The sequence below is a fragment of the Ursus americanus genome, chromosome X (assembly GCF_024610735.1).
Source record: "Ursus americanus isolate L20-20 chromosome X, mUrsAme1.1.p, whole genome shotgun sequence".
NCBI lineage: Eukaryota > Metazoa > Chordata > Mammalia > Carnivora > Ursidae > Ursus > Ursus americanus.
In genome coordinates, this window is record NC_142164.1 from 70,409,920 (window position 1) to 70,437,010 (window position 27,091).

General features: G+C 38.3%; 1 protein-coding gene across 1 annotated transcript in view; it reads right to left on the reverse strand.

Annotated features, from left to right (window-relative positions):
- ZC3H12B (zinc finger CCCH-type containing 12B) overlaps nucleotides 1–23,998 on the reverse strand; it is an 82,934-nt gene extending 58,936 nt beyond the window's left edge. Inside the window, exon 1 of the mRNA XM_045796687.1 lies at nucleotides 23,391–23,998. Within this exon, the coding sequence (XP_045652643.1) occupies nucleotides 23,391–23,998 (608 nt within the window). The remainder of the gene's footprint in view (nucleotides 1–23,390) is intronic.
- Nucleotides 23,999–27,091: the final 3,093 nt, after the last annotated feature.

The window sequence follows — 27,091 nt, forward strand, 5'->3', positions numbered from 1 at the left end:
AGCTCAACCATGACAAACTTTAGCCACGTCACGTCATAGTGCAATTCACAAATATTACATGAAAGGATATGGTATTGAAAGCTGCCAGGGCAAAGAAATTTCTCACGTACAAAGGCAAAAATATTAGAATTACGTCAGACCTGTCTACACAGACCTGGAATGAAAGAAAAGGTTGGGGGGCATTTTTAAAGGTCTTTCAGAGAAAAACATGCAGCCAAGGATCCTTTATCCAGTAAGGCTGTCATTCAGAATTGATGGAGAGATAAGGACCTTCCAGAATCGCCAGTCACTGACCAATTTCATAACCATGAAACCAGCCCTACAGGAGATATTAAGAGGGGTTCTAAAAAGTAAAAAGGCCCCAAGAGTGACACAGAACAGAAAATTACAATCTATAGAAACAAAGACTTTACAGTCAACATGACATCATTAAAATCATATCTTACAATAATCACTCTCAATGTGAATGGACTAAATGCTCACATAAATGCCACAGTGTTGCAGATTGGATAAAAAGACATGACCCGTCTGTTTGCTGTCTACAAGAGACTCATTTTGAACCTAAAGATACATCCAGACGTAAAGTGAAGGAATGGAAAACCATCTTTCATGCCAATGGACCTCAAAAGAAAGCTGGGATAACAATTCTCATATTAGACAGATTAGATTTTAAACTAAAGACTGTAGTTAGAGGTGCAGAAGGACACTATATTATTCTTAAAGGAAGTATCTAATAAGGGGATATGACTATTTTAAAAATCTTTGCCCCAACAGGGGAGCAGCAAGACACACAAGTCAACTCTTAACCGCAATAAAGAGACATATTTCTTTAATGGTGGGGGACCTCAACACTCCACTATCAGCAATAGATCACCTAAGAAGAAAATCAACAATGAAACAAGAGCTTTGAATGCCATACTAGACCAGATGAACCTCATAGATATATGCAGAACACTACAAACCAAAACAACAGAATACTCATTCTTTTTGAATGCACATGGAACTTTCTCAAGAATAGATCATATACTGGGTTACAAAACAGGTCTCAACCGATACCAAAAGACTGAAATTATTCCCTGCATATTCTCAGACCATGATTCTTTGAAATTGGAACTCGACCACAAGGAAAAATTTGGAAGAAACTGAAACACTTGGAAACTAAGAACCATCCTGCTCAGGAATGAATCGATAAACCATGAAATCAAAAATCAATTTAAACAATTTATGGAGACCATTGCCAATGAAAACACAATGGTCCAAAACGTATGGGACACTGCAAAGGCAGTCCTAAGGGGAAAATACATAGCCATCCAAGCCTCACTCAAAAGAATAGAAAAATCTAAAATGAAGTTTTTATATTCTCACCTCAAGAAGCTGGAACAGCAACAGAAGAACAGGCCTAACCCACACATGAGAAAGCAGTTGATCAAGATTAGATCAGAGATCAATGAATTAGAAACCAGGAGCACAGTAGAGCAGATCAACAGAACTAGAAGCTGGTTTTTTAAAAGAATAAATAAGATCAATAAGCCATTGGCAAGACTTATTCAAAAGAATAGAGAAAGGACCCAAGTTATTAAAATTATGAATGAAAAGGGAGAGGTCACAACTGACACCAATGAAATGGGAAGGATCATTAGAAGCTTTTATCAACAGCTTTATGCCAATAAATTAACCAACGTGGATGAAATGGATGCCTTCCTGGAAACCTATAAACTACCAAGACTGAAACAGGAAGAAATTGTTTTTTAAACAGACCAATTAATTATGAAGAGATTGAAACAGTGATCAAAAACCTCCCGAAAAACAAGACTCCAGGGCCTGATAGATTTCCCAGGAAATTCTACCAAACATTCAAAGAAGAAATAATACTTATTCTCCTGAAGCTCCTTCAAAAAATAAAACAGAAGGAAAACTACAAAACTCATTCTATGAGGCCATTATTACCTTCATCCGCAAACCAGGCAAAGACCCCATCTAAAAGGAGAATTACAGACCAATATCCGCGATGAATATGGACGTCAGAATTCTCAACAAGATCCTAGGTAATAGGATCCAACAGTACATTAAAAGGATTATCCATCATGACCAAGTGGGATTCATCCCTGGGATGCAAGGGTGGTTCAACATTCGCAAATCTATCATTGTGATAGATCTTATTAACAAGAAAAGAGTCAAGAACCGTATGATCCTCTCAATAGATGCAGAAAAAGCATTTCACAGAATACACCATCCTTTCCTGTTTAAAACACTTCAGAGTGTAGGGATAGAGGGTACATTCCTCAATCTCATAAAAACCATCTATGAAAAGCCTACAGCAAATATCATTCTCAATGGGGAAAAGCTGGAAGCCTTTCCCTTAAGATCAGGAACACAACAAGGATGCCCACTCTCGCCATTGTTATTCAACATAGTACTAGAAGTCCTTGCAACAGCAATCAGGCAACAAAAAGGTATAAAAGGTATCCAAATCGGCAAAGAAGAGTCAAATTGTCTCTCTTTGCAGATGACATGATACTCTATATGGAAAACCCAAAAGAATCCACCCCCAAACTACTAGAAGTTATAGAGCAATTCAGTAATGTGGCAGGATACAAAATCAGTGCTCAGAAATCAGTTGCATTTCTATACACGAACAATGAGACTGAAGAAAGAGAAATTAGGGAATCCATTCCATTTACAATAGAACCAAAAATCATATGTTATTCAGAATTAACTTAACCAGAGATGTAAAGGATCTATATTCTTGATACTACAAATCACTCTGGAAAGACTTGAAGAAGACACAAAAAGATGGAAAAATATTCCTTGCTCATGGATCAGAAGAATTAACATAGTTAAAATGTCTATGCTACCCAGAGCAATCTACACTTTCAATGCCATCCCAATCAAAATACCAATGATATTTTTCAAAGAACTGGAACAAACAGCCCTTAAATTTGTGTGGAACCAGAAAAGGCCCCAAATCACCAAGGAGTTGTTGAAAAAGAAAAACAAAGCTGGGGGCATCACAATGCCGGATTTCGAGCTGTACTACAAAGCTGTGATCACAACGACAGCATGGTACTGGCACAAAAACAGACACATAGAACAATGGAACAGAATAAAGAACCCAGAAATGGACCCTCAGCTCTATGCGCAACTAATCTTTGACAAAGCAGGAAAAAAACAACCAGTGGAAAAAAGACAGTCTCTTCAATAAATGGTGCTGGGAAAATTGGACAGCTACATGCAAAAGAATGAAACTTGACCACTCTCTCACACCATACACAAAGATAAACTCCAAATGGATGAAAGACCTCGATGTGGGACAGGAATCCTGCAAAATCCTAGAGGAGAACATAGGCAGCAACCTCTTTGACATCAGCCACAGCAACTTTTTTCATGAAACATCCCCAAAGGCAAAAGAAACAAAAGCAAAATGAACTTGTGGGATTTCATCAAGATAAAAAGCTTCCTCACAGCCAAGGAAACAGTCAAAAAAACTTCACAGAATGGGAGAAGATATTTGCAAATGTCACTACAGATAAAAGACTGGTATCCAAAATCTATAAAGAACTTCTCAAACTCAACACACAAGAAACAAATAAACAAACCAAATAATAGGCAGAAGATATGAACAGGCACTTTTCCAATGAAGACATACAAATGGCTAACAGACACATGAAAAAATGTTCAACATCATTAGCCATCAGGGAAATTCAAATCAAAACCACACTGAGATACCACCTTACCCCAATTAGAATGGAAAAATTGACAAGGCAGGAAACAACAAATGTAGGAGAGGTTGTGGAGAAAGGGGATCCTGCCTACATTGTTATTGGGAAAGTAAGTTGGTACAGCCACTTTGGAAAGCAGTGTGGAGGTCCCTTCAAATGTTAAAAATTGAGCTAAACCGTATGATCTAGCAATTGCACTACTGGGTATTTACCCCAAAGATACAGATGTAGTGAAGATAGGGCCATATGCACCCCAATGTTGATAGCAGCTCTTTCCACAATAGCTAAATCGTGGAAGGAGCGGAGATGCCCTTGAACAGATGACTGGATTAAGAGGATGTGGCCATATATACAATGGAATATTACTCAGCCATCAAAAAGAACGATTTCTCAACATTTGCTCAACATGATGGGACTGGAGGAGATAATGCTAAGTGAAATAAGTCAAGCAGAGAAAGACAATTATCATTTGGTTTTACTCATTTATGGAATATAAGAAGTAGGAAGATTGGTAGGAGAAGAAAGGGAAGAATGATGGGGGGTAAATAGAAGGGGGAAGGAACCATGAGAGACTATGGACTCTGGGAAACAAACTGAGGCCTTCCGGGGTGGAGGGAATGGGGTAGGCTGGTAATGGGTATTAAGGAGGGCACGTATTGCATGGTGCACTGGGTGTTATACACAAGTAATAAACCATGGAACTTTTAAATAAATAAATAAATAAATAAATAAATAAATAAATAAATTTAAAAATAAAATAAATTTTTTAAATATGTAAAATACCTATAGCATTCAATTGAAAATATATTGAAATCATACCTTTAGCATTATCCATGAAGCTTACCAAGTGCCCAATAGGAATCAGAATTCAATTTCATCATTTATTTAGGTGGAAGTAAAGTCCTACATAACAGCCCAGTATACAAAGTTTAGTGCCAATGAATATTTGAGGAATGCATAAAAGAAAAAAAATACTGGAAAATAAAGTGATTCTTGCAAGATGACCTACTTTAGGCCCAACCCACAAAATATTATTTTACAATTTAAAAATTAAACCCAAAAGCCTATCTAAAATGTTATCTAAAAGCCTAGACCTGGGGAGGGGAAGAAAAAAGGTGGCGGAGGAATAGGGGACCTTTTTTCAGCTAGTCCCCTGAATCGTGCTGGGTATCTACAAGATCAACCCGAACACCCATGAAATCAGCCCAAGACGTAGGAAGATACATCTGAATCTCTACAAATTACCAACTTTGGCACTAAGGATTGAGGTATGAAGAGGAGAGTGGTGAAACTGTGCCCAGATATCAGAAGATAATCAGAATGAGGACAGAGCTGCCATACTCAGACGCCGGGAAGCAGTAGCCTCCTGCACTGGGAAGTGGGTCGTACTCACAGACCGATAGCTGCAGAGAAAGCAGACTGAGACAGAGACCTCAGGAGCATGCACGCGACAAGAGTGAAAACCGGAGCTCTGGAGCAAACGTGAACCACACTGCAACAGCGAACATGGGAGTGTGCACAGGATCCAGGGGCGCTTGGCGATGTTAGAAGCATAAAGGACAGAGATGTGCTGGCCCTTGGAGCAATGCCTGGGAGAGTGGCTGTGGGGTGCACAACCCAGGACACTGCAGGGTTCTTAGCAGCACCAACAGAAACAGAGTTAAAGTGGCCAGGAGAGCTCAGTGGAGAGTGGACTGTGATCTCTCTGTTCTGAGACAGAGGCTGGGATACAGCCACTGCTGCTCTGACTCTCAGAAAGAGTCACAGAAAACCAGCAGGGAAAGCCGCCAGAGAAAAAAAGCTCGGAAATACCGGTTCCCATTGTGCCCATTCCCACCCCCTCTCACAGGGGATGGGGCAACTTTATCCCAACAGGTTTGCCTGAGTATCAGTGCAGCAGGCCCCTCCCCCAGAAGGCAGTCTGAAAAAACATGAAGCCCACATCCCTAAGGTCCCTATAAAACAAGTGCACATTGCCCGGGTCCTGGTCTGTAATTTGGGCTCTGGACATCTATGCAACCTCTCCTCATCAGAATGACAATGAGGAGGAACCCCTAAAAAAGGAAAGAAACAGAGACTGTGGCCTCTACCACAGAACTAATGGATATGGATATAAACAAATTGTCAGAAATGGAGTTCAGAGTAACAATGGTCAATATGATGTGTAGGCTTGAAAAAAATATTAACGAAAATATTAACGAGAACATAGAATCTCTAAGGGTGGAAATGAGAGTGAATCTGGCAGAAATTAAAATTGCTATGAATCAAATGCAGTCTAAACTGGATGCTCTGACAGCCAGGGTAAATGAGGCAGAAGAAGAAATAGTGAGTTGGAAGATGGGATGATAGAAAAAAAGGAAAAAATGGGAATTGGCTCAAAAAAAAATCCAACTTCAAGAATGTAGTTTTTGGGAGATTACTGACTCAATGAAATGTTCCAATGTCAGAATCATTGGCATTCCCAAGGGGTGGAGAAAGAGAGAGGTCTAGAAGAGATATTTGAACAAATTGTAACTGAGAACTTCCCTAATCTGGCAAAGGAAACAAGCACTTGTGTCCAAGAGGCAGAGAGGACCCCTTGCAAGATCAATGAGGACAGACCAACACCACATCACATAACAGTACAATTCACAAATCTTAGATCCAAGGATAAAATCGTGAAAGCATCCAGGGAGAAAAGAATTCTAACCTACAGAGGAAGGAACACCAGAATAACGTCAGGCCTGTCTACAGAGACCTAGCAAGCCAGAAAAAGATGGCAAGACATATTCAGAGCACTAAGTGAGAAGAACATGCAGCCAAGGATCCTTTATCCAGCAAGGCTGTCATTCAGAATTGATGGAGAGATAAGCACCTTCCAAGAACTGCAGAAACTGAAAGAATATGTGACCACCAAGCCAACCATACAAGAAATATTAAGGGGTGTTCTATAAAAGTAAAGAGACTGCAAGAGTGATACAGAACAGAAATTTACAATCTATAGAAACAAAGACTACACAAGCAACATGACATCATTAAAATCATATCTCTCAATAATCAATGTGAATGGCCTAAGTGCTCCCATAAAACTCCACAGGGTTGAAGATTGGATAAAAAGACATAACTAATCCATATGCTGTCTACAAAAGACCAATTTTGAACCTAAAGATACATCCACACTGAAAGTGAAAGAATGGAGAACCAGTTTTCATGCTTTCTCAAAAGAAAGCTGGGGTAGCAATTCTCATATCAGACAGATTAGATTTTAAACGAACGACTATAGTTAGAGATACAGAAGGACACTACATTATTCTTAAAGGATGTATCTAACAAGTGGATATGACTATTTTAAATATCTATGCCCCAACAGGGGAGCAGCAAGACACACAAGCCAACCCTTAACCGCAATAAAGAGACATATAGATAATAATACGTTAATAGTAGGGGACTTCAACACTCCACTCTCAGCAATAGACAGATCACCTAAGCATAAAATCAACAAAGAAACAAGAGCTTTGAATGACATAGTGGACCAGATGGACCTCATAGATATATACAGAACACTACACCCCAGAACAACAGAATACTCATTCTTTTCAAATGCACATGGAACTTTCTCCAGAATAGACCATATACAGGGTCACAAAACAGGTCTCAACCGATACCAAAAGACTGAAATTATTCCCTGCATATTCTCAGACCACGATGCTTTGAAATTGGAACTCAATCACAAGGAAAAATTTGGAAGAAACTGAAACACTTGGAAACTAAGAACCATCCTGCTCAAGAATGATTGGTTAAACCAGGGAATTAAAGAAGAACTTAAGCAATTTATGGAAAACAATGAGTATGAAATCACATCAGTCCAAAACCTATGGGACACTGCAAAGGCAGTCCTAAGGGGAAAATGCATAGCCATCCAAGCCTCACTTAAAAGAAGAGAAAAATCTAAAATGCAGTTTTTATATACTCACCTTAAGAAGCTGGAGCTGGAACAGAAGAACGGGCCTAACCCATGCACAAGAAGGCAGTTGATCAAGTTTAGAGCAGAGATCAATGAATTAGAAACCAGGAGCACAGTAGAGCAGATCAACAGAACTAGAAGCTGGTTCTTTGAAAGAATAAATAAGATCGATAAGCCACTGGCCAGACCTATTCAACAGAATAAAGAAAGGACCCAAATTATTAAAATTATGAATGAAAAGGGAGAGATCATGACCAACACCAAGGAAATAGAAATAATCATTAGAAACTATTATCAACAACTATATGCCAATAAATTAAACAACCTGGATGAAATGGATGCCTTCCTGGAAACTTATAAAAACTTCTTAAAAAACATGTAAAAAACTTATTTAAAAAAGTCTGAAACAAGAAGAAACTGATTATATAAACAGACCAATTAGTCGTGAAGAGATTGAATTAGTGATCAAAAACCTACCCAAAAACAATAGTCCAGGGCCTGATGTATTCCCCGGGGAATTCTACCAAACATTCAAAGAAGAAATAATACCTATTCTCCTGAAGCTGTTTCAAAAATAGAAACAGAAGGAAAACTACCAAACTCATTCTATGAGGCCAGCATTACCTTCATCCCCAAACCAGGTAAAGACCCCATCAAAAAGGAGAATTACAGTAGCAGAAGAAGGGCATAAAGAAAGGGGGGTAATCAGAAGGGGGAATGAAGCATGAGAGACTATGGACTCTGAGAAACAAACTGAGGGCTTCAGAATGGAGGGGGTGTGGGAATGGGATAGGCTGGTGATGGGTAATAAGGAGGGCACGTATTGCATGGTGCACTGGATGTTATACGCAACTAATGAATCATGGAACTTTACATCAAAAACTAGGGATGTACTGTATGGCGACTAACATAATATAATAAAAAATATATTATTATAATAAAAAAAGGAGAACTACAGACCAATATCCCTGATGAATATGGATGCCAAAATTCTCAACAAGATCCTAGCTAATAGGATCCAACAGTACATTAAAAGGATTATCCATCACGACCAAGTGGGATTCATCCCTGGGATACAAGGGTGGTTCAACATTTGCAAATTGATCAATGTGATAGATTATATCAACAAGAAAGGAGTCAAGAATCATATGATCCTCTCAATAGATGCAGAAAAAGCATTTGACAAAATATAGCATCCTTTCCTGATTAAAACCCTTCAGAGTGTAGGGATAGAGAGTACATTCCTCAATTTCATGAAAACCATCTATGAAAAACCTACAGAGAATATCATTCTCAATGGGGAAAAATTGAAAGCCTTTCCCTTAAGATCAAGAACACGACAAGGATGCCCAGTCTAGCCACTATTGTTCACCATAGTACTAGAAGTCCTAGCAACAGCAACCCAAGAACAAAAAAGAATAAAAGGTATTCACATTGGCAAAGAAGCCAAACTCTCTCTCTTCACAGATGACATAATACTTTATATGGAAAACCCAAAAGACCTACCCCCAAATTAGTAGAACTCTTACAACAATTCAGTAATGTGGCAGGATACAAAATCAATGCTCAGAAATCAGTTGCATTTCTATACATGAACAATGAGACTGAAGAAAGAGAAATTAGGGAATCCATCCCATTTACAATAGCACCAAAAAATCATACAATATCTCGGAATTAACCAGAGAGGTAAAGGATCTATAAACTACAGATCACTGTTCAAAGACATTGAAGAAGACACAAAAAGATGGAAAAACATTCCATGCTCATGGATCAGAAGAATAAACATAGTTAAAATGTCTATGCTACCCAGAACAATCTACACTTTCAGTGCCATCCCAATCAAAATACCAATGACATTTTTCAAAGAACTGGAACAAACAGCCCTTAAGTTTGTGTGGAACCAGAAAAGGCCCTGAATCGTCAAGGAATTGTTGAAAAGGAAAAACAAAGCTGGGGGCATTACCTTGCTGGATTTCAAGCTATACTACAAAGCTGTGATCACAACGACAGCATGGTACTGGCACAAAAACAGACACATAGACCAATGGAACAGATTAGAGAACCCAGAAATGGTCCCTTGGCTCTATGGGCAACTAATCTTTGACAAAGCAGGAAAAAACATTCAGTGGAAAAAGACAGTCTCTTCGATAATTGGTGCTGGGAAAATTGACAGCTATATGCAAAAGAAGGAAAACCGACCACTCTCTCACACCATTTGCAAAGATAAACTCCAAATGGATGAAAGACCTCAATGTGAGACAGGAATCCATCAAAATCATAGAGGAGAGCATAAGCTGTAACCTCTTTGACATCGGCCACAGCCACTTATTTCATGACATATCTCCAAAGGCAAGAGAAACAAAAGAAAAAATGAACTTGTGGGACTTCATCAAGATAAAATTTTCTGCACAGCAAAGAAGATAGCCATCTGAACAAAGAGGCAACCCACAGAATGGAAGAAGATATTTGCAAATGACACTACAATTAAAAGGCTGGTAACCAAGATCTATAAAGAACTTCTCAAAGTCTATACCTGGGAAACAAATAATCAAATGAAAAAATGGGCAGAAGATATGAACAGACACTTTTCCAATGAAGACATACAAATGGCTAACAGACACATGAAAAAATGTTCAAAATCATTAGCCATCAGGGAAATTCAAATCAAAACCACATTGAGATACCACCTTACACCAGTTAGAAATTAAAAAATGGACAAGTGAAGAAACAATGAATGTTGGAGAGGATGTGGAGAAAGAGGAACCCTTGGTGAGAACTGTTGGTGGAAACGCAAGTTGGTATAACCACTTTGGAAAACAGTGTGGAGGTCCCTTAAAAAGTTAAAAATTGAGCTACCGTGTGACCAAGCAATTGCACTCCTGGGTATCTACCCCAAGGATAGAGACATAGTGAAGAGAAGCACCATATGCACCCCAATCTTCATAGCAGCACTGTCCACAATAACTAAATTGTGGAAAGAGCCGAGATGCCCTTCAACAGATGAATGGATTACGAAGATGTGGTCCATATATATGATGGAATATTAGCCATCAGAAAGAACAATTACCCAACATTTGCAGCAACATGGACAGGACTGGAAGAGATTATGCTAAGTGAAATAAGTCAAGCAGAGAAAGACAATTATCATATGGTTTCACGCATTTATGGAACATAAGAAATAGCCAGGGAGGGGATTGGTAGGAGAAGGAAGGGAAGAATGAAGGGGGGTAAACAGAAGGGGGAATGAACCACGAGAGACTATGGACTCTGGGAAACAAACTGAGGCCTTCAGAGGGGAGGGGAGTGGGGGATTGGGATAGGCTGTTCCTGGGTATTAAAGAGGGCACGTATTGCATGGAGCATTGGGTGTCATATGCAAACAATGAATCATGGAACACTACATCAAAAACTAAGGATGTACTGTATGGTGACTAAAATAACATAATAAAAATTTTAAACAAAAAAGATGTATGATAGATCTTGAGAAATAAGGTACTACAGCATTCACAATAATATCTAACTCCTGGTTACATGTGGAAGAAGACATTGTTTCCTCCACCTCTCAATTTAATTTTATATGCCTATCACAAACAAATGACCAATAAATACTGCTGTCATTTCTATTATTCTGAGGAGGAAAAGCAGTTGATTTAGAGTCTGAAGTTCTACAATGTAATACTGGCTTTGAGTAACTGTGGACAAATAGGCCCCTTCATTTCTCTGGGCCTTAATTTCCTTGCCTACAAATTATTGAATAGCTTGATCATTTTTTAGCACTATTCAGCTTTTAAATGATATAATCTTCTAATTATCAGTTTTGTAAATAGTCATGCTATAATCTTAATTCTATGCTTCTTTCTTTTCCTATCTTTATGAGGATTTACTCAGTTAATAAAAATTAATAAAAAAATAAAGCCTAGACCTGTAAGTTACCAAGTGTCTTCGTGATGGTATATATCACTTTGTTCTGTAAATTAGCTTAGATACATATTATGATCCAAATTCCAAGCCAAATTCTGCCTAGCAGGTGGGTCAGTGGCATCTCTTGGACTTAAAGAATATGATGGTATTTACTTTTGAAAGACTTAATAACTCTAAAATGGATTTTTCCTCCCCAAGGAGGCAGCTCTTACAATGAACATACCCTTCAGGATCATAGCTTATATCAGTATGTGAATCACAGGTACACCACTACTGCAAATGTTAAGCAAATGTTGTAGATGACAAAGCATCATGATTTCAATGCAGGCTCATGTAACATGCTGAGGAACAATAGATGTTGATATGTAGTTTGTCCAGCAAGTACTAATCTAATGGTGAAGTTACAGCTAACCAATGGAGAAAATAAGCCAAATTTAGATTAACAGCACTAACAAATTCACAAGCGGACTATACCAATGAACTTTCACCATGTGAAATGTGATTTCAGGATAAATGGGACTCATCAGTAACTAACCGGTCAGAATAGGAAGGAGACGCTAACAAGGACACAGCTGGCAATTTTAGAAAATCACATGGTCCACAATGCACTATTTTAATGCGCTCTAAAAATAAGGTTTAGTGCTGCTTTGGGGGGGGGCTTTATTTAAATTGTGTGAGGCATCTTTAATTTGGCAAAGCAACTCCTACAGAAGGCAAAAGTTCATCTTCCCATCAGTATGACAGATTGCTACTGGCATAGACTAGATATGTTGAAACTAATTATCTTGTTAACTAATCTCTTCAGTATTCCTTACAAAGCAAAGGAACCATACTACAGTGTCTTTTATAACCAGCAATCCTTGAACAGAAGTCCAAAAATAAGGAAGATCTTATATCACTGTGAAGTCAATGTCCTCAAGGAAGTCCTGGGTTCTTATCATCCCTACATTAAAAAAAAAAACTTACAGTAATAGAGGCATTGGAGGCACCTGGGTGGCTCAGCCATTAAGCATCTGCGTTTGGCTCAGCTCATGATCCCAGGGTCCTGGGATCGAGCCCCGCATCAGGCTCCCTCCTCGGCAGGAAGCCTGCTTCTCCCTCTCACACTCCCTTTGCCTGTGTTCCCTCTCTCACCGTCTCTCTCTGTCAAATAAATAAATAAATAAAATCTTTAAAAAAAAGAAGAAGAAGAAATAGAGGCCTTGGGAAACTGGTCCAATCTAAGGTATTTTGAATGGTCTAGTTTGGCAAGAGGTTGAGTTTCACAGATCCCATACCTCTTCCCCTCAGAAATTACTCTAGTTTATGCCAATTTGGAGAAGAGCAGAGTTACCCTTGGCCCTTTGAACATAGATATCACCCTCTGCTTTTCGCTGGCCCACTGCATCATTCTGATTACTTTAGTATTGTGTACAGGCCATTTAACTTCCTTGTTACTATGCTTCTAGTTTTCCCTAAGTAAAACAGGGGAGATGGCTCACATTCCTTACCCACCTTGACTATGCTGTCATGATTTAAAGGTTTGGAAAAGGAAACCTGTAAATGTATTCTCTGCTACCAGGAAGAATGTCAAATATTCTTTTTTTTTCTTTAAGATTGTATTTATTTATTTGAGAGAGAGAGAGAGAGAGAGCGACACAGAGAAAGCACAAACTGGGGGAGGGGTAGAGGGACAAGCAGACTCCCCACTGATCTGAGAGCCTGAGGCAGGGCTTGATCACAGGACCCTGAGATCATGACCTGAGCTGAAGTCAGAGACTTAAATGTCTAAGCCATCCAGGTGTCCCTCAAATATTCTTAATAACACTAATAGCCACATACTATTGCATTATATTGTCACAGAAGCATTGAAGTCAGATTCAGATTTTAATACAAGCAGTGTCATTTATTACTCGCATTACCTTGGGCAGTTACTCAGCCTCCCTGAACCTGAGTCTCCTCACCTGCAAAAATGAGCCTCATTAGCGTGTTCTTGTAGGGTTTATAGTGAGGATTAAATCGTGTATGCAGAAGTGCCTGGCACTTGTAGTGATGAGCACTGGGTGTTATATGTAAGTGATGAATCACTAAATTCTACACCTGAAACTAATATGCTGTATATTAGCTAACTGTAATTTAAATAAAAAATTGAAAAGAAGGGGAAAAAACAGAACAGATATTTAGAAATGATAATTTCATTTCATTCATTTGAAACCAGAAGATATAAGTTCAAGTTCTCACTGTCATACGTTACTAACTATAGCAAATGACCTCAAGAAAATGGATAAAGAAGATGTGATACACACACACACACACACACACACAATTGTATGTGCATGGAATATTACACAGCCATCAAAAAATGAAACCTTGCCATTGGCAATGACATGGATGGAACTAGAGGGTATTATGCTAAGCAAAATAAGTCAAACAGAGAAAGACAATTATCATTTGATCTTACTGATATGTGGAAATTTGTTCTTTTTTTATGCCCAGGGATTTATCAGAATCACCTCAGAAGTTTTTTTTTTATTATTATTATGTTCAATTAGCCAACATATAATACTTCATTAGTTTTTTATGTAGTGTTCAACAATCCATTAGTTGCCTATAACACCCGGTGCTCACCATGACACATGTCCTCCTTAATCACCCATCGCCTGACTACCCCATCCCCTCACCCCCTTCCCTTCTGTAACCCTGAGTTTGTTTCCCAGAGCCCAGAATCTTCCTGGTTTGTCTCCCTCTCTGATTTCTTCCCATTCTGTTTTCCCTCCTTTCCCCTATGATCCTCTGTGCTATTCCTTAGGTTCCACATATGAGTGAAACCATATGATAATTGTCTGTCTCTACTTGACTTATTTCACTAACCATAATGAACTTCAGTTCCATCCATGTTGATGCAAATGATAGGTATTCATCCTTTCTGATGGCTGAATAGCATCCTATTGTATATATGAACTACATCTTCTTTATCCATTCCTCTCTTGAAGGGCATCTTGGCTCCTTCCACCGTATGCCTATTGTGGACATTGCTGCTATGAACATTGGGGTGCAGGTGCCCTTTCTTTTCACTACATCTGTATCTTTGCTATAAATACCCAGTAGTGTAATTGCTGGGTCATACGGTAGCACTATTTTTAACTTCTTGAGGAACTTCCATGCTGTTTTCCAGAGTGGCTATACCAGCTTGCATTCCCACCAACAGTGTAAGAGGGTCCCCCTTTCTCCACATCCTCACCAATATTTGTTGTTCCATCTCTTGTTAATTTTTGCCATTCTAACTGGTCTAAGGTGATATCTCACTATAATTTTGACTTGTATTTCCCTGATGGCCAGGGACGTTGAACATTTTTTCATGTGTCTGTTAGCTATTTCTATGTCTTCTTTGGAGAAGTGTCTGTTCATGTCTTCTGCCCATTTCTTGACTGGATTATTTGTTTTTTGGGTGTTGAGTTTGAGAAGTTCTTTATAGATCTTGGATACCAGCCCTTTACCTGTTATGTCATTTGAAAATATCTTCTCTCATTCTGTGGGTTGCCTCTTAGTTTTGTTGACTGTTTCCTTTGCTGTACAGAAACTTTTTACTGTGATAATGTCCCAATTGTTCATTTTTGCTTTTGTTTCCCTTGACTTGGGAGACATATCTAGCAAGAAATTGCTGTGGCCGAGGTCAAAGAGGTTACTGCCTGTGATCTCCAGAATTTTGATGGATTCCTGTCTCAACTTCAGGTCTTTTATTAGTTTTGAGTTTATGTTTATGAATGGTGTGAGAGAATGATCCAGATTCATTCTTCTGCATGTGGCTTCCCAATTTCCCCAGCACCATTTATTGAAGAGACTGTCTTTTTTCCATTGGGTATTCTTTCCTGCTTTGTTGAAGATTAGTTGATCATACAGTTGAGGGTCCATTTCGGGGCTCTCTATTCTGTTCCATTGATCTATGTGTCTGTTTTTGTGTCAATACCATGCTGTCTTGATGATCACAGCTTTGTAATATAGGTTGAAGTCAGGCATTGCAGTAGACTGACTTTGGTTTTCTTTTTCAACATTCCCCTGGAGATTCTGGGTCCTTTTGGTTCCATACAAATTTTAGGATTATTTGTTCCAGCTCTGAAAAATGTAGATGGTATTTTGATAGGGACAGCATTTAAAGTGTAGATTGCTCTGGGTAGCATAGACATTTTAACATTTTTTTTTCCAATCCATGAGCATGGAATGTTTTTCATTTCTTTGTGTCTATCTCAATTTCTTTCATAAGTGTTCTATAGTTTCTAGAGTATAGATCCTTTACCTCTTTGGTTAAGTGTATTCCTAGGTATCTTATAGTTTTTGGTGCTATTATAAATGGAGTAGATTTCTTAATTTCTCATTCTTCAGTTACATTGTTAATGTGTAGAAATGCAACTGATTTCTGTGCATTGATTTTCTATCCTGCCATGTTTCTGAATTGCCCTATGAGTTCTAGTAATTTGGGGGTGGAGTCTTTTGGGTTTTCCACATGAAGTATCATGTCATCTGTGAAGAGAAAGAGTTTGACTTCTTCTTTGCCAATTTGAATGCCTTTAATTTCTTTTTGTTGTCTGATTGCTGAGGCTAAGACTTCTAGTACTATGTTGAACAATAGTGGTGAGAGTGGGCATCCTTGTCATGTACCTCACCTTAGGGAAAAAGCTCTCAGTTTTTCCCCATTGAGAACGATATTTGCTGTGGGCTTTTCACAGATGGCTTTTATGATATTGAGGTATGTTCCCTTTATCCCTATACTTTGAAGAGTTTTAATCAGGAAAGGATGCTGTATTTTGTCAAATGATTTTTCTGCATCAATTGAGAGGATCTTCCGGTTCTTGTCTTTTCTTCTGTTAATGTGAGCTATCAGGTGGATTGATTTGCAAATGTTGAACCTCCCTTCCAGCCCAGGAATAAACCCCACCTGGTCTTGGCGAATAAGCCTTTCGAAGTACTGTTGTGTCCTATTGGCTATTATCTTGTTGAGTATTTTGGCATCCATGTTCATAAGGGATATTGGTCTGTAATTCTCCTTTTTGATGGCCTGTTTGTCTGGTTTTGCGATCAAGGTAACACTGGCCTCATAGAACAAGCTTGGATGTTTTCCTTCCATTTCTGTTTTTTGAAACAGCTTCACACAGACTGAGGGCTTCAGAGGGGAGAGGGGTGGGAGATTGAGATAGGCTGGTGATTGGTATTAAGGAGGGAACATATTGCATGGTGCACTGGGTGTTATACGCAAATAATGAATCATGGAACATTACATCAAAAACGAAGGATATTCTGTATGGTGACTAACATAACATAACACAAAATTATTATTAAAAAATAAAATAAAATTATAAAAAAAGAAACAGCTTCAGTGAAATGGATATATCTTCTTTAAATGTTTGGTAGAATTCCCCTGGGAAACCATCTGGCCCTGGACTCTCACTTTTTGGGAGGTTTTTCATTACTGCCTCAATTTCCTCATTGGTTATTGGTCTGTTCAGATTGTCTATTTCTTCCTGTTTCAGTCTTGGTAGTTTATAAGTTTCCAGGAAGGCATCCATTTCTTCCAGATTGCCTAGTTTGTTGGCATACAGTTGCTGATAATAATTTCTAATAATTGTTTCTTTTTTTATGATGATACGTTAGTCACCATATAGTACATCATTAGTTTTTGATGTAGTGCTCCATGATTCATTGTTTGTATATAACACCCAGAGTTCCATGTAGTACATGCCCTCCTTAATATCCATCACTGGGCTAGCCCATCCCCCACCCCCCACCCGTCTGAAAACAAATAATTGTTTCTATTTCCTTGGTGTTAGTAATGATCTCTTCCTTTTCATTCGTGATTTTATTAATTTGGGTCCTTTCTCTTTTCTTTTGGATAAGTCTGGCCAGAGGTTTATTGATCTTCTTGATTCTTTCAAAGAACCAGCTTCTAGTTTCGTTGAACTCTTTTACTGTTCTAGCTTCTCTTTCATTGATTTCTGCTCTAATCTTTATTATTTCTCTTCTCCCACTTGTTTTAGGCTTTATTTGCTATTCTTTCTCCTGGTCCTTTAGGTGTAAGGTTACCTTGTGTATTTGGGATTTTTCTAATTTTTTGAGAGAGGCATGGATGGCTATGTTCTTCCCTCTTAGGACCACCTTTGCAGTATTCCATAGGTTTTGAACTGATGCTACATTTTCATTGCTTTGCATGAATTGTTTAAGTTCTTCTTTAATTTCCTGGTTGACCCACTCATTATTTAGCAGGATGCTCTTTAACCCCCAAGTGTTTTAGTTCCTTCCAAATTTCTTTTTGTGGTTGAATTCCAATTTCAAAACATTGTTGTCTAAAAATATGCAGGGAATAATCTCAATGTTTTGTTATCAATTGAGAACTGATTTCTGATTCATTATGTAATCTATTCTGGAGAAAGTTCCTTGTGCACTCAAGAAGAATGAATATTCTGTTGTTTCAAGATGGAATGTTCTGTATATATCTACGAAGTCTATCTGGTCCAATGTGTCAGTCAAAGTTACCGTTCCTTTGCTGATCTTCTGCTTAGATGATCTGTCCAATCCTGTGAGTGGACTGTTGAAGTCTCCTACTATTAATGTATTATTATCAATATTATTCTTTATTTTGATTATTAATTGGTTTATACAATTCGCTGCTCCCATGTTAGGGGCATAGATATTTGCAATTGTCAGATCTCCATGTTGGATAGACCTTTTAAGTATGATATAGTGTCCTTCTCCATATCTTAAACTACAGTTTTTGGTTTAAAATCTGATTTGTCTGATATTAAGATTACTACCCCAGCTTTCTTTTGAGGTCCATTGGCATGGCAAATTGTTCTTCATCCCCTCACTTTCAATCTGGAGGTGTCTTTAGGTTCAAAATGAGTCTCTTCTAGACAGCATATGAATGGGTCCTCCTTTTTTATCCAATCTGAAACCCTGTGTCCTTTGATGAGAGCATTCAGCCCATTTACATTCAGAGTAACTATTGAAAGATTTGAATTTAGTCCCATTGTATTACCTTTAAAGTCCCCGTTTCTGTAGATTGTCTCTGTTTCTTTCTGGCATATATTACTCTCAGGGTCTCTCTTCACTTACAGAATCCCCCTTAATATTTCTTGAAGGGTTGCCTTGGTGGTCACATATTCTTTCAGTTTCTGCTTGTCGTAGACGCTCTTTATCTCTCCACCCCTTCCGAAGGACAGCCTTGCTGGATAAAGTATTCTTGTCTGCTTGTTCTTCTCATTTAGTACCCTGAACATGTCTTGCCAGCACTTTCTGGCTTGCCACATTTCTGTGGATAGGTCTGATGTTATTCTGATGCTTGTCCCTCAATATGTAAGGAAACTTTTCTCCCTAGCTACTCTCAGGATAGTGTCCTTTGCTGTATAATTTGAAAGCTTCACTATTATAAGTTGGGGTGTTGATCTATCTTTATTGATTTTCAGAGGGGGTCCTCTCTGCCTCTTGGATATGAATGCTTATTTCCTTCCCTGGATTAGTGAAGTTCTCATCTATGATTTGCTCAAATATACCTTCTAGCTCTCTTGCTCTCTCTCCACCTTCTTGGGGATCCCAATAATTCTGATATTGGAACAATTCATGGTATCATTAATCTCTCCACACCTTTTTTCATAGGTTACTAGCAGCCTATGTCTGTTTTCCTCAATTTTCTTCCTTTCCATCAGTTTATCTTCTAGATCACTGATTCTTCTGCCTCATTTACCCTGGTTGTTAGAGTATCCGGTTTAGACTGCATCTCATTCATAGCATTTTTAAGTATGGTTGGATTAGATCTCATTTCTGCCCTTACAGATTCTATATTGTCACTAATGCTTGTTTCAAGCCTAGCTATTGGCTTTATGATTCTTTCCTGAATTCTGTCTCTGAATCTTGCTTATATCCATATTGATTAGCTCTGTGGCAGAGAATACTATCTCTGGTTCTTTTTTGTGTGAGATCCTTCCTCTTGTCATTCTGTCCAGAGAACAATGGATGGGCAAATGAACAGAGTCCAAAATATCAACTACATCCCAAACAGGTTGCACCCTAGCAACATCCTGAGTAGTTGGAAGCCACCACAGAAAAATAAAGCCAAAATGAAACACAAGAATAAAATAAAATTTAAAAAAGGTGGGGAGGGGAAGAGGGAGTATAATCTTGCAGTGTGGACAAAGCAGGGTGTTCCACTTGTTCCTGGGTGAATTTTAGTCCGTGTGTTAGAAGACATTACCACCCAACATTGCAACAAAAGTAAAACTTATATATATATATATATATATATATATATATATATATATATATATATATATATAGAGAGAGAGAGAGAGAGAGAGAGAGAGAGAGAGAGAGAGAGAAAGGAGTAAAATGAAGCATATATCTATAAAAATATAGGTGTGAAAAAATACAAGTTAAAAAGCAACTATGAAATATAAGTTGGTATAATAAACATCTAGTTGAAATGAGAAAAAAAGGTAAAAAGAAAGAAAAGAGAAAAAACCTAAGAAAAAGAAAAAAAAAGGAGAATTTTATCTGAAAAATAAATGAGTCATGAGGCAACACCTGGAGCTCAATATACTGTTTTCCTCTGGCATTGGAATTTTACAGTCTTATGGGATCCATAGGCTCATCATCCACCTGTTCTTCCAGACTGTCTTTTGGGGGAGAGGCCTGCTGTGCTGTTTCTCAGGTGTCCCTGTGTGGGCAGAGTTGCCCCACCCCCTGTCAGGGGGGTGGGCTCAGTGAAAACTGGTCCTATGTGTAGTTTTTTCCCCCCTGGAGGTTTTCCACATCTCTTCAGAGGATCAGAGCAAAAATGGCTGAGCGCAGACCTCTGGCCCAGAGCAGAAAGATCACAGTCTGCCCTCTTTAATAAACTCTCCAAGACAAAGAGTCTCCACTTCTGTATGCACTGAAAACTGTAGCCTCCCACTGTGTGCACCCACTGCAACTTTCTCAGAGGTAGTCCTAGGGGCCTGGGAGTGCCACTGACCTTTTTGACTCTAAGACCACAAGTGGCCATGGGCTTGCGTGCACACCTGAATCTCCTTGATCGTGTGTGGGTGCTGCTCTAATGTTCTTTCTGGGCCACGACTGCCCTTCAAGCTTTTACCTGGTCGGGCGCAGGTTCCAGACTTTTTCAGGCTGCTCAGGAAAAGAGCAATTATCTACCAGCCTGGCTCATGCTTTATGGTGATCCCAGCTGAGAATCCCCTTCTGAGTTCACTGACCATAACCTGCTTCCTGACTCCACTGCTCAGGCACTCTACCAGTTCAGGCTCCCCTGTTCACTCTGTGACTCCTCAGATCCTGAGACCACAATGCCATGTCCTACCTAGAATTCTGCCTTTTCATTTCCAGAGAGAGATGTCTCTTACTAGAGCAGATTTCTAAGAGTTCTGATTTTGCACTCAGGTGTTATATCACTTTCCAGGAACCAGCTTATCAAGGCTCCCTCCCCCTTCTGTTTATCTTCCAATATCTTCCCACAGATTCACAACTCCATGAGTCATACCTTTCAAAAAGCAGTAGCTTTTCTGCTTGTAGAGATTCAGATATATATTCTTACATCTCAGGTTGATTTCATTGGTGTTCAAAATGGTTTGATAGATATCCAGCTAAATTCAGGGGATTAGTTGAAATGGGGTCCCCTACTCCTCAGCCATTTTGCCTCCCTCCCCTGATATGTGGAATTTAAGAAACAAGGCAGAGATCATAGGGGAAGAGGGGAAAAAATGAAACAAGACAAAACCAGAGAGGGAGACAAACCATAAAAGACTCTTAATCTTAGGAAACAAACTGAGGGCTGCTGGAGGAGGAGGGAGTGAGGGGATGGGTTAACTGGGTGATGGAAACAGGGGAGGGTATGTGTTGTAATGAACACTGGGTATTATATAAGAGTGATGAATCACAGACCTGTACCCCTTAAACAAATAATACATTATATGTTAATTTAAAAAAAGAAAATCATTGAACCTTTTGAAGTCTAGTTTTCTCATCTGTAAAATAAAGTTTCTGTGAGGATTAAATAGAACTATATACTAAAATGGACCTCCAGGTAGTCTGCTAAGCAACTCCTGTATAGAGCAATGGTATGGTTCATAAAACTTGTGCTATCTCTGCTCCCTCTCCAGGAACATCCAGTAGTGTGCTATGTGCTGTGAGAAAAACAAAGGAGGCATAAAACAAGGCCCCTGCCCTGCAGAACAATGGGATAATCAAATGAAAAACTTGCTAGTCTAAGGCTTCTTACTTTTGTTCTGATTCTGTACAGTCTAAGACTCCAGGGAGTTCAAGCAATGATAGACTCAGAAGGAAACAGGCTGGGAATTAAAAAAAAAAGATTTATTTACTTATTTGAGAGACTGGGGGAGGGGCACAGAGGTTGAGAATCTCAAGCACACTCCTTGTTGAGTGCAGAGCCTGATGGGGGGCTTGATCTCACAACCCTGATTTCAGGACCTGAACCAAAACCAAGAGTTGGATGTTTAACTGATTGAGCCACCCGGGCACCCCAATCCTTCAGAGTTTTAAAGCCAAACTGAATGACAACTCATTTTAGAAATAAGAAGAGGTTTTTATTTTGATGAAGTCCCAATAGTTTAGTTTTGCTTTTGAATAAAAAAAAGAAATGGAAGAAGGGATTCTTAAAGATCTCTGACATGAAATAAAAAATTATATGAGAAAGTATGGAATAAAGTATGAAAGCACTCTTCATAATGTATTTACTAACGTTCTACAGCAAATCACCACACATTTAGTGTCTTAAAATAACACCAACTTAGTTTTAGTTCAGGAGGTCAGAATTCTAAAATCAATGTTCTGACAAGACTGTGTTGTTTCTGCAGGCTTCAAGAGAGAATCTGTTTCCTCGCCATTTGCAGTTTCAGAGGCTGCCCACATTTCCTTGGCTCATGGCTTCTTTGTTATATCACAAGACCTCTTGTTTCTGTCATCACACCTCCTACTACTCATTCTTATCCTGCTGCCTCTTTCCCTCTTATAAGGACCTTTGAGATTATAGTGAGTCCACCTTGATAAACCAGTATAATTTCACTTATCTCAAATCCTTAACTTAATCAAACCTGCAAAGTCACTTTTAGCATGTAAAATAACATAATCCCGGATTCCAGGGATTAGGATGTGAACATCAAAAGGGAGCTATTATTCAACTTACCATAGGTGCTGTAGCTCAGAGATAATCAATGGGATTAAAAAGTCCGGATGGTATTTATGAAAGCAGTACATCTTGATGGGTATGAAGATAAGGAAGAGGTCACTGCTAGGTTGGGGAATGACATGGACACAAGCAGTGGGGTTAGAAATCAGCATAATTTACATGGAGGCTGATGTAAATCCAGTAGGTGTGAAAAATACAATCAAATAGGAGGAGAGAAAGGTCGGATCACAAAGCCAGGCAAAGGGATCCAAATTTGGTAGAATGACAATTGGGAGTTACTGAAAGTTCCCGAGTAAGCCCCCAAGTGATGTTATAAAAGCATTCTCAGGATGATTCATCCAGACAAGTAGAGGTGGGAGAAGGGGCTGCAAGAGGAACAAAGGTTAAATGATTATGTTTCCATTGAAGAATCACTGATGTCTAAGCTGTTTTCAGGGTACCTGAAAACAAATTGCCAACAATTTCAAAGGAGAGAGAAAGGACCCTGGCAGGATCATTTTAGCCTCTCTCCACCTACAAGAGCACAAGCCATGAACAACAACCAGGAAACTCTCATAGCATTTAGCAAAGAAAGATGATTTCTATGAGCTCAGGGAAGGTTTCTTTTTTTCTTTTTTAAAGAGCAAAAATATACTACACTTACCTCATTGCCACATTACTTCCATCTATGACAACTGGCCTCAAATTTTCACTGCTGTCTATTTCATCTTCAAGAGATAGTTCAGGGCTTGCGGTCTCTCTGGAGCTGGAACCCCGAGGCACTAACAGACTCAAGCTGACCTGCCCTTCTGAATCACCTTTGTTCCCAAGTCTGACGAGCTCTGCCAATACATCATTAATAAGTGATTCTGGGCCCAGCTTGTTCAATACTGATTGAATCTGTGTCTCTGCGTAGCCCAGCTTTAGAGCAAAATCCATCTTTGCTTGGTATTCCTTTTCCAAGTCAAGCTTCCCCTCTTGTAGAATGCTGCTCTGGGAGAAGCTTGGATGGTCTAAGCAGGGTGATCTATAGAGCTGACGGTGTGGCTTAGAGGGAATCCCCTTTTTTTTCATCTGAGCATCCCCAGGTTGGTGGCTATTGTCATTGTTGCTGCTCTTAAGGCTCATCTGTTCAGGGTCACTTTCAGAGTTCATCCACTCTTCAGAGTCAGCATTGCTGTGCTCTAGGCTGTCCTGCTTAGACTGTTGTTTCTCTTCCTTGGAGGCATTCTTCTCCATTTTTGGTGTCTCTACTGCAGCCGTGGCCGTCATCCCTTTCAGTGAGCAGTCTGAGGTCTAATCAGTTATTTTTCTTTTTAGACTGCTTGGAATCCACATACAGTTACATTCCGTTGTGGTAAAATGTGGTAGTGATGGTGCAAGAGTTTGCCTGTTTGGTTCGGTATGTTCAGATGTTACCAGTCCCTACAAATAAACAAAGATACCACAATCATGTTTAGTAAAATTCTGGAAAAGCATTTCAGAATGCAAAGGTTTCTTTGTAAGAAACTACAGGCTGTATGACATTTAATTTTTGTGCTTCAAATGATTGGACTCATCTTACAATAAAGAAAAAAATTCTTTTATAATTCTAATTCTTTAATAATTCTAAGCATAAAATTTCATTGGTGACAATAATGCTGTAATCCCCCCACACACACACACAAAATAAATCACGCTATAGTTAACTGTTAATCATAACAACTTTGAGAAAGAAAAACATAGCATTTCAACAAGAGTCAAGAACATATGCATCCTTGATAGGATTCTCTCTTTTCCTTTCTGCTAGGCAAGTTTTCCCAAATCTCACACCAGATCCCTCTTGCTAAAGCTGAGTTCCACTCCTGAAGAGCACAACATCTTCAGCACTACTCATTGCAAAATATCAGGGATTCTATCTACTGGGTAGACTAGAAAACCATTGAAATTGTTTTCAAGCAATTGAAGTAGGGTATAAGGTGACAAGTAGATAGGTGTGCTCCAGATTTTTAAAAAATGGGTCTGTGTACACTTTTGAATTGTATCTGCAGCCTCTTTTATTTATTGCAACTGTATTTATTGTTTTGTAAAAAGGAGAAAATTGTCAATTTATTGTCACAATAAACCAAAACATTTTGAAAAGAATATTAATTACAAAAGAGAATTAAGGACAATTTTATTTCTGAACTCCTCCTCTCACTGATCACATCTGTCCCTGCAGGGCTGAGTTCTAACTTGGCCAAAGTGTTTTTTCCTCAGTTTGAGCCTTGGTTTCCTTATATATAAAATGAGAATATTGATACTTACCTCACAAGGTAAGGACTATGTAAGATGAGTAAGGAAATTGCTTAGAAAAGTGAATAGAACATATAGTAGGTTCTTAACATATGTAAAGGATACAACAGACACCATCAAAAGATTGGTTTTTGTTTTAAGAAGTCTAACAGAGAAGCAAAAGCTGTAGACCTGCGAGCACTGACAAGCTCTTCAGATAGCAGCAGTGTTCACTAATCTAAAATCTGATTATCTATGTAACCAATGTACTAAAGTTTTCTGGTTACCCTTTAGTAATATTTACACAAACAAGAAAAAAAGTCACCAATAGCTCTATCTAAGAATAATATGGATAAGTGCTTGTGTGCTTTAGGAAAGTCACATTTAGAAACATCATATGCACACAGAATTGACATCTCAGAACTGATATTCTGGTAACATATGACTTCTGTAATGATTATACTACCACTTGTAACTTCCAATTTTCTCTTAATGAATTAGCCAATATGTAGACATCCATTTTACTTTCACTTCTCTATTAATCTCTTATTTGAATTTTGAAGTCTATTTCCTTTATAAGTCCACATTTACTATCCGACTTACATTTTATTATCTTCAAAATAATTTCTAGTGTACATAGGACATTGAAATTTTCCCCTTGCATTTATTCAAAGCTCAAAAGTCACTTTAAAAACGTCAATGTTTATAAGACTAACTGTATATTTTATTGGCAAAGGAGAGGTACCTGTAGAAAATAAGTTTGACTATTCCTAGCTGATGGACCATAGAATATTATTTTCTTCTCTATTCTCTTATATTTTGCTCTGTCCGAATTAACATTGATGTGAGCACCTTTACCATGTTCATGTATACAATACATTACATGTCACATAGAGTACAAGTTCAATACACAGTAGCAAAGTTAAGGTCAGAAAAAAAACTCACAACATAGGAAATCATCATTGTAATGGCTGTTTTTATTGTGAAAGTTCCCTACTCAATAACCTAAAGCAGAAGAGAAATAAATGACTTAGTAAACATAAACTTGGATTTACCTTTATAACTCTTAAAAAAGAAGATATTAAGAAAAATGCTGAGAGTCTGTCCTAAAACCTGTGTATATGTGTAGGTGTCATGTGTTTTTTGTGTTTGTTTTATAGAACAGTAGAAACTTCTTGAGACAAAGATGGCAGGAATGCTTTTCATTTGAAAGAACAGTCACTGAGTGCCAAACACTGAAATAAGCCCTGGGTCTATAAAGAAAAAGCAGAATTGATTCTGTCCTCAAAGAACTCACAAACTAATAAATATTAGCTAGACATGGCTCTAATAAGTGCTAAAACACAATTCTATAGAGGTGGCCATCTATTATTGTCCAAGCTGAGACACTTATGAGAATAAAAAGAACATCACTAATAATTATGTCAGATCATTAGGCATAAAAATTATGTATGTCCCAGGCAAACATGGATGTATGGCTGGTCCTTCAAATTACTTGAAAATTTCCATTCATATACAAAAGAGGGAATGGTAAATCTGTCAGTGGAGTGAGAGTTAAGGGTAGTGGTTATAGGGATTAGGAATGAATTCAAGAAGGATATAATATTTGGAGTAATTTTCTGTCTAATAAACTAATAAACATTTACTTAGTGCTATGTGCCAGGAAACATGTTAGGATCTGGGAACATAAAAACAGGCATAGATCCTAATCTCAATGTTCTTATAGTGGAGACAGATAATAATCAAAAAATTATATAATTTATAATTAAAAACTTTGACCAGTGATTAAATGTTTAAAAAAAAAACCAAGAAGGCATCAATTGAGCCTTAAAAAAAAGAGTAACAATTTGCTGGTAGGGAAGAGTTTTCTAAATTATAAATATATAAACATAAATATGACACTGTGCTTTTAGTCAACACCTCATTCTTAATATTATGGGTAAGGGGTGATAAATGAAAGCTTTGAGGATGGATAAAGGAAAATAGTTACTTTTGCCCAAAAAGGAAACTAAGAGAGAAAAATTTCAAAGATGATGTTCTACAAGACAGGGATGTCCACTCTGACCATTAAAATTTAGTAGCACTGAGCATGTTAGCTTGAGCAATCAGACA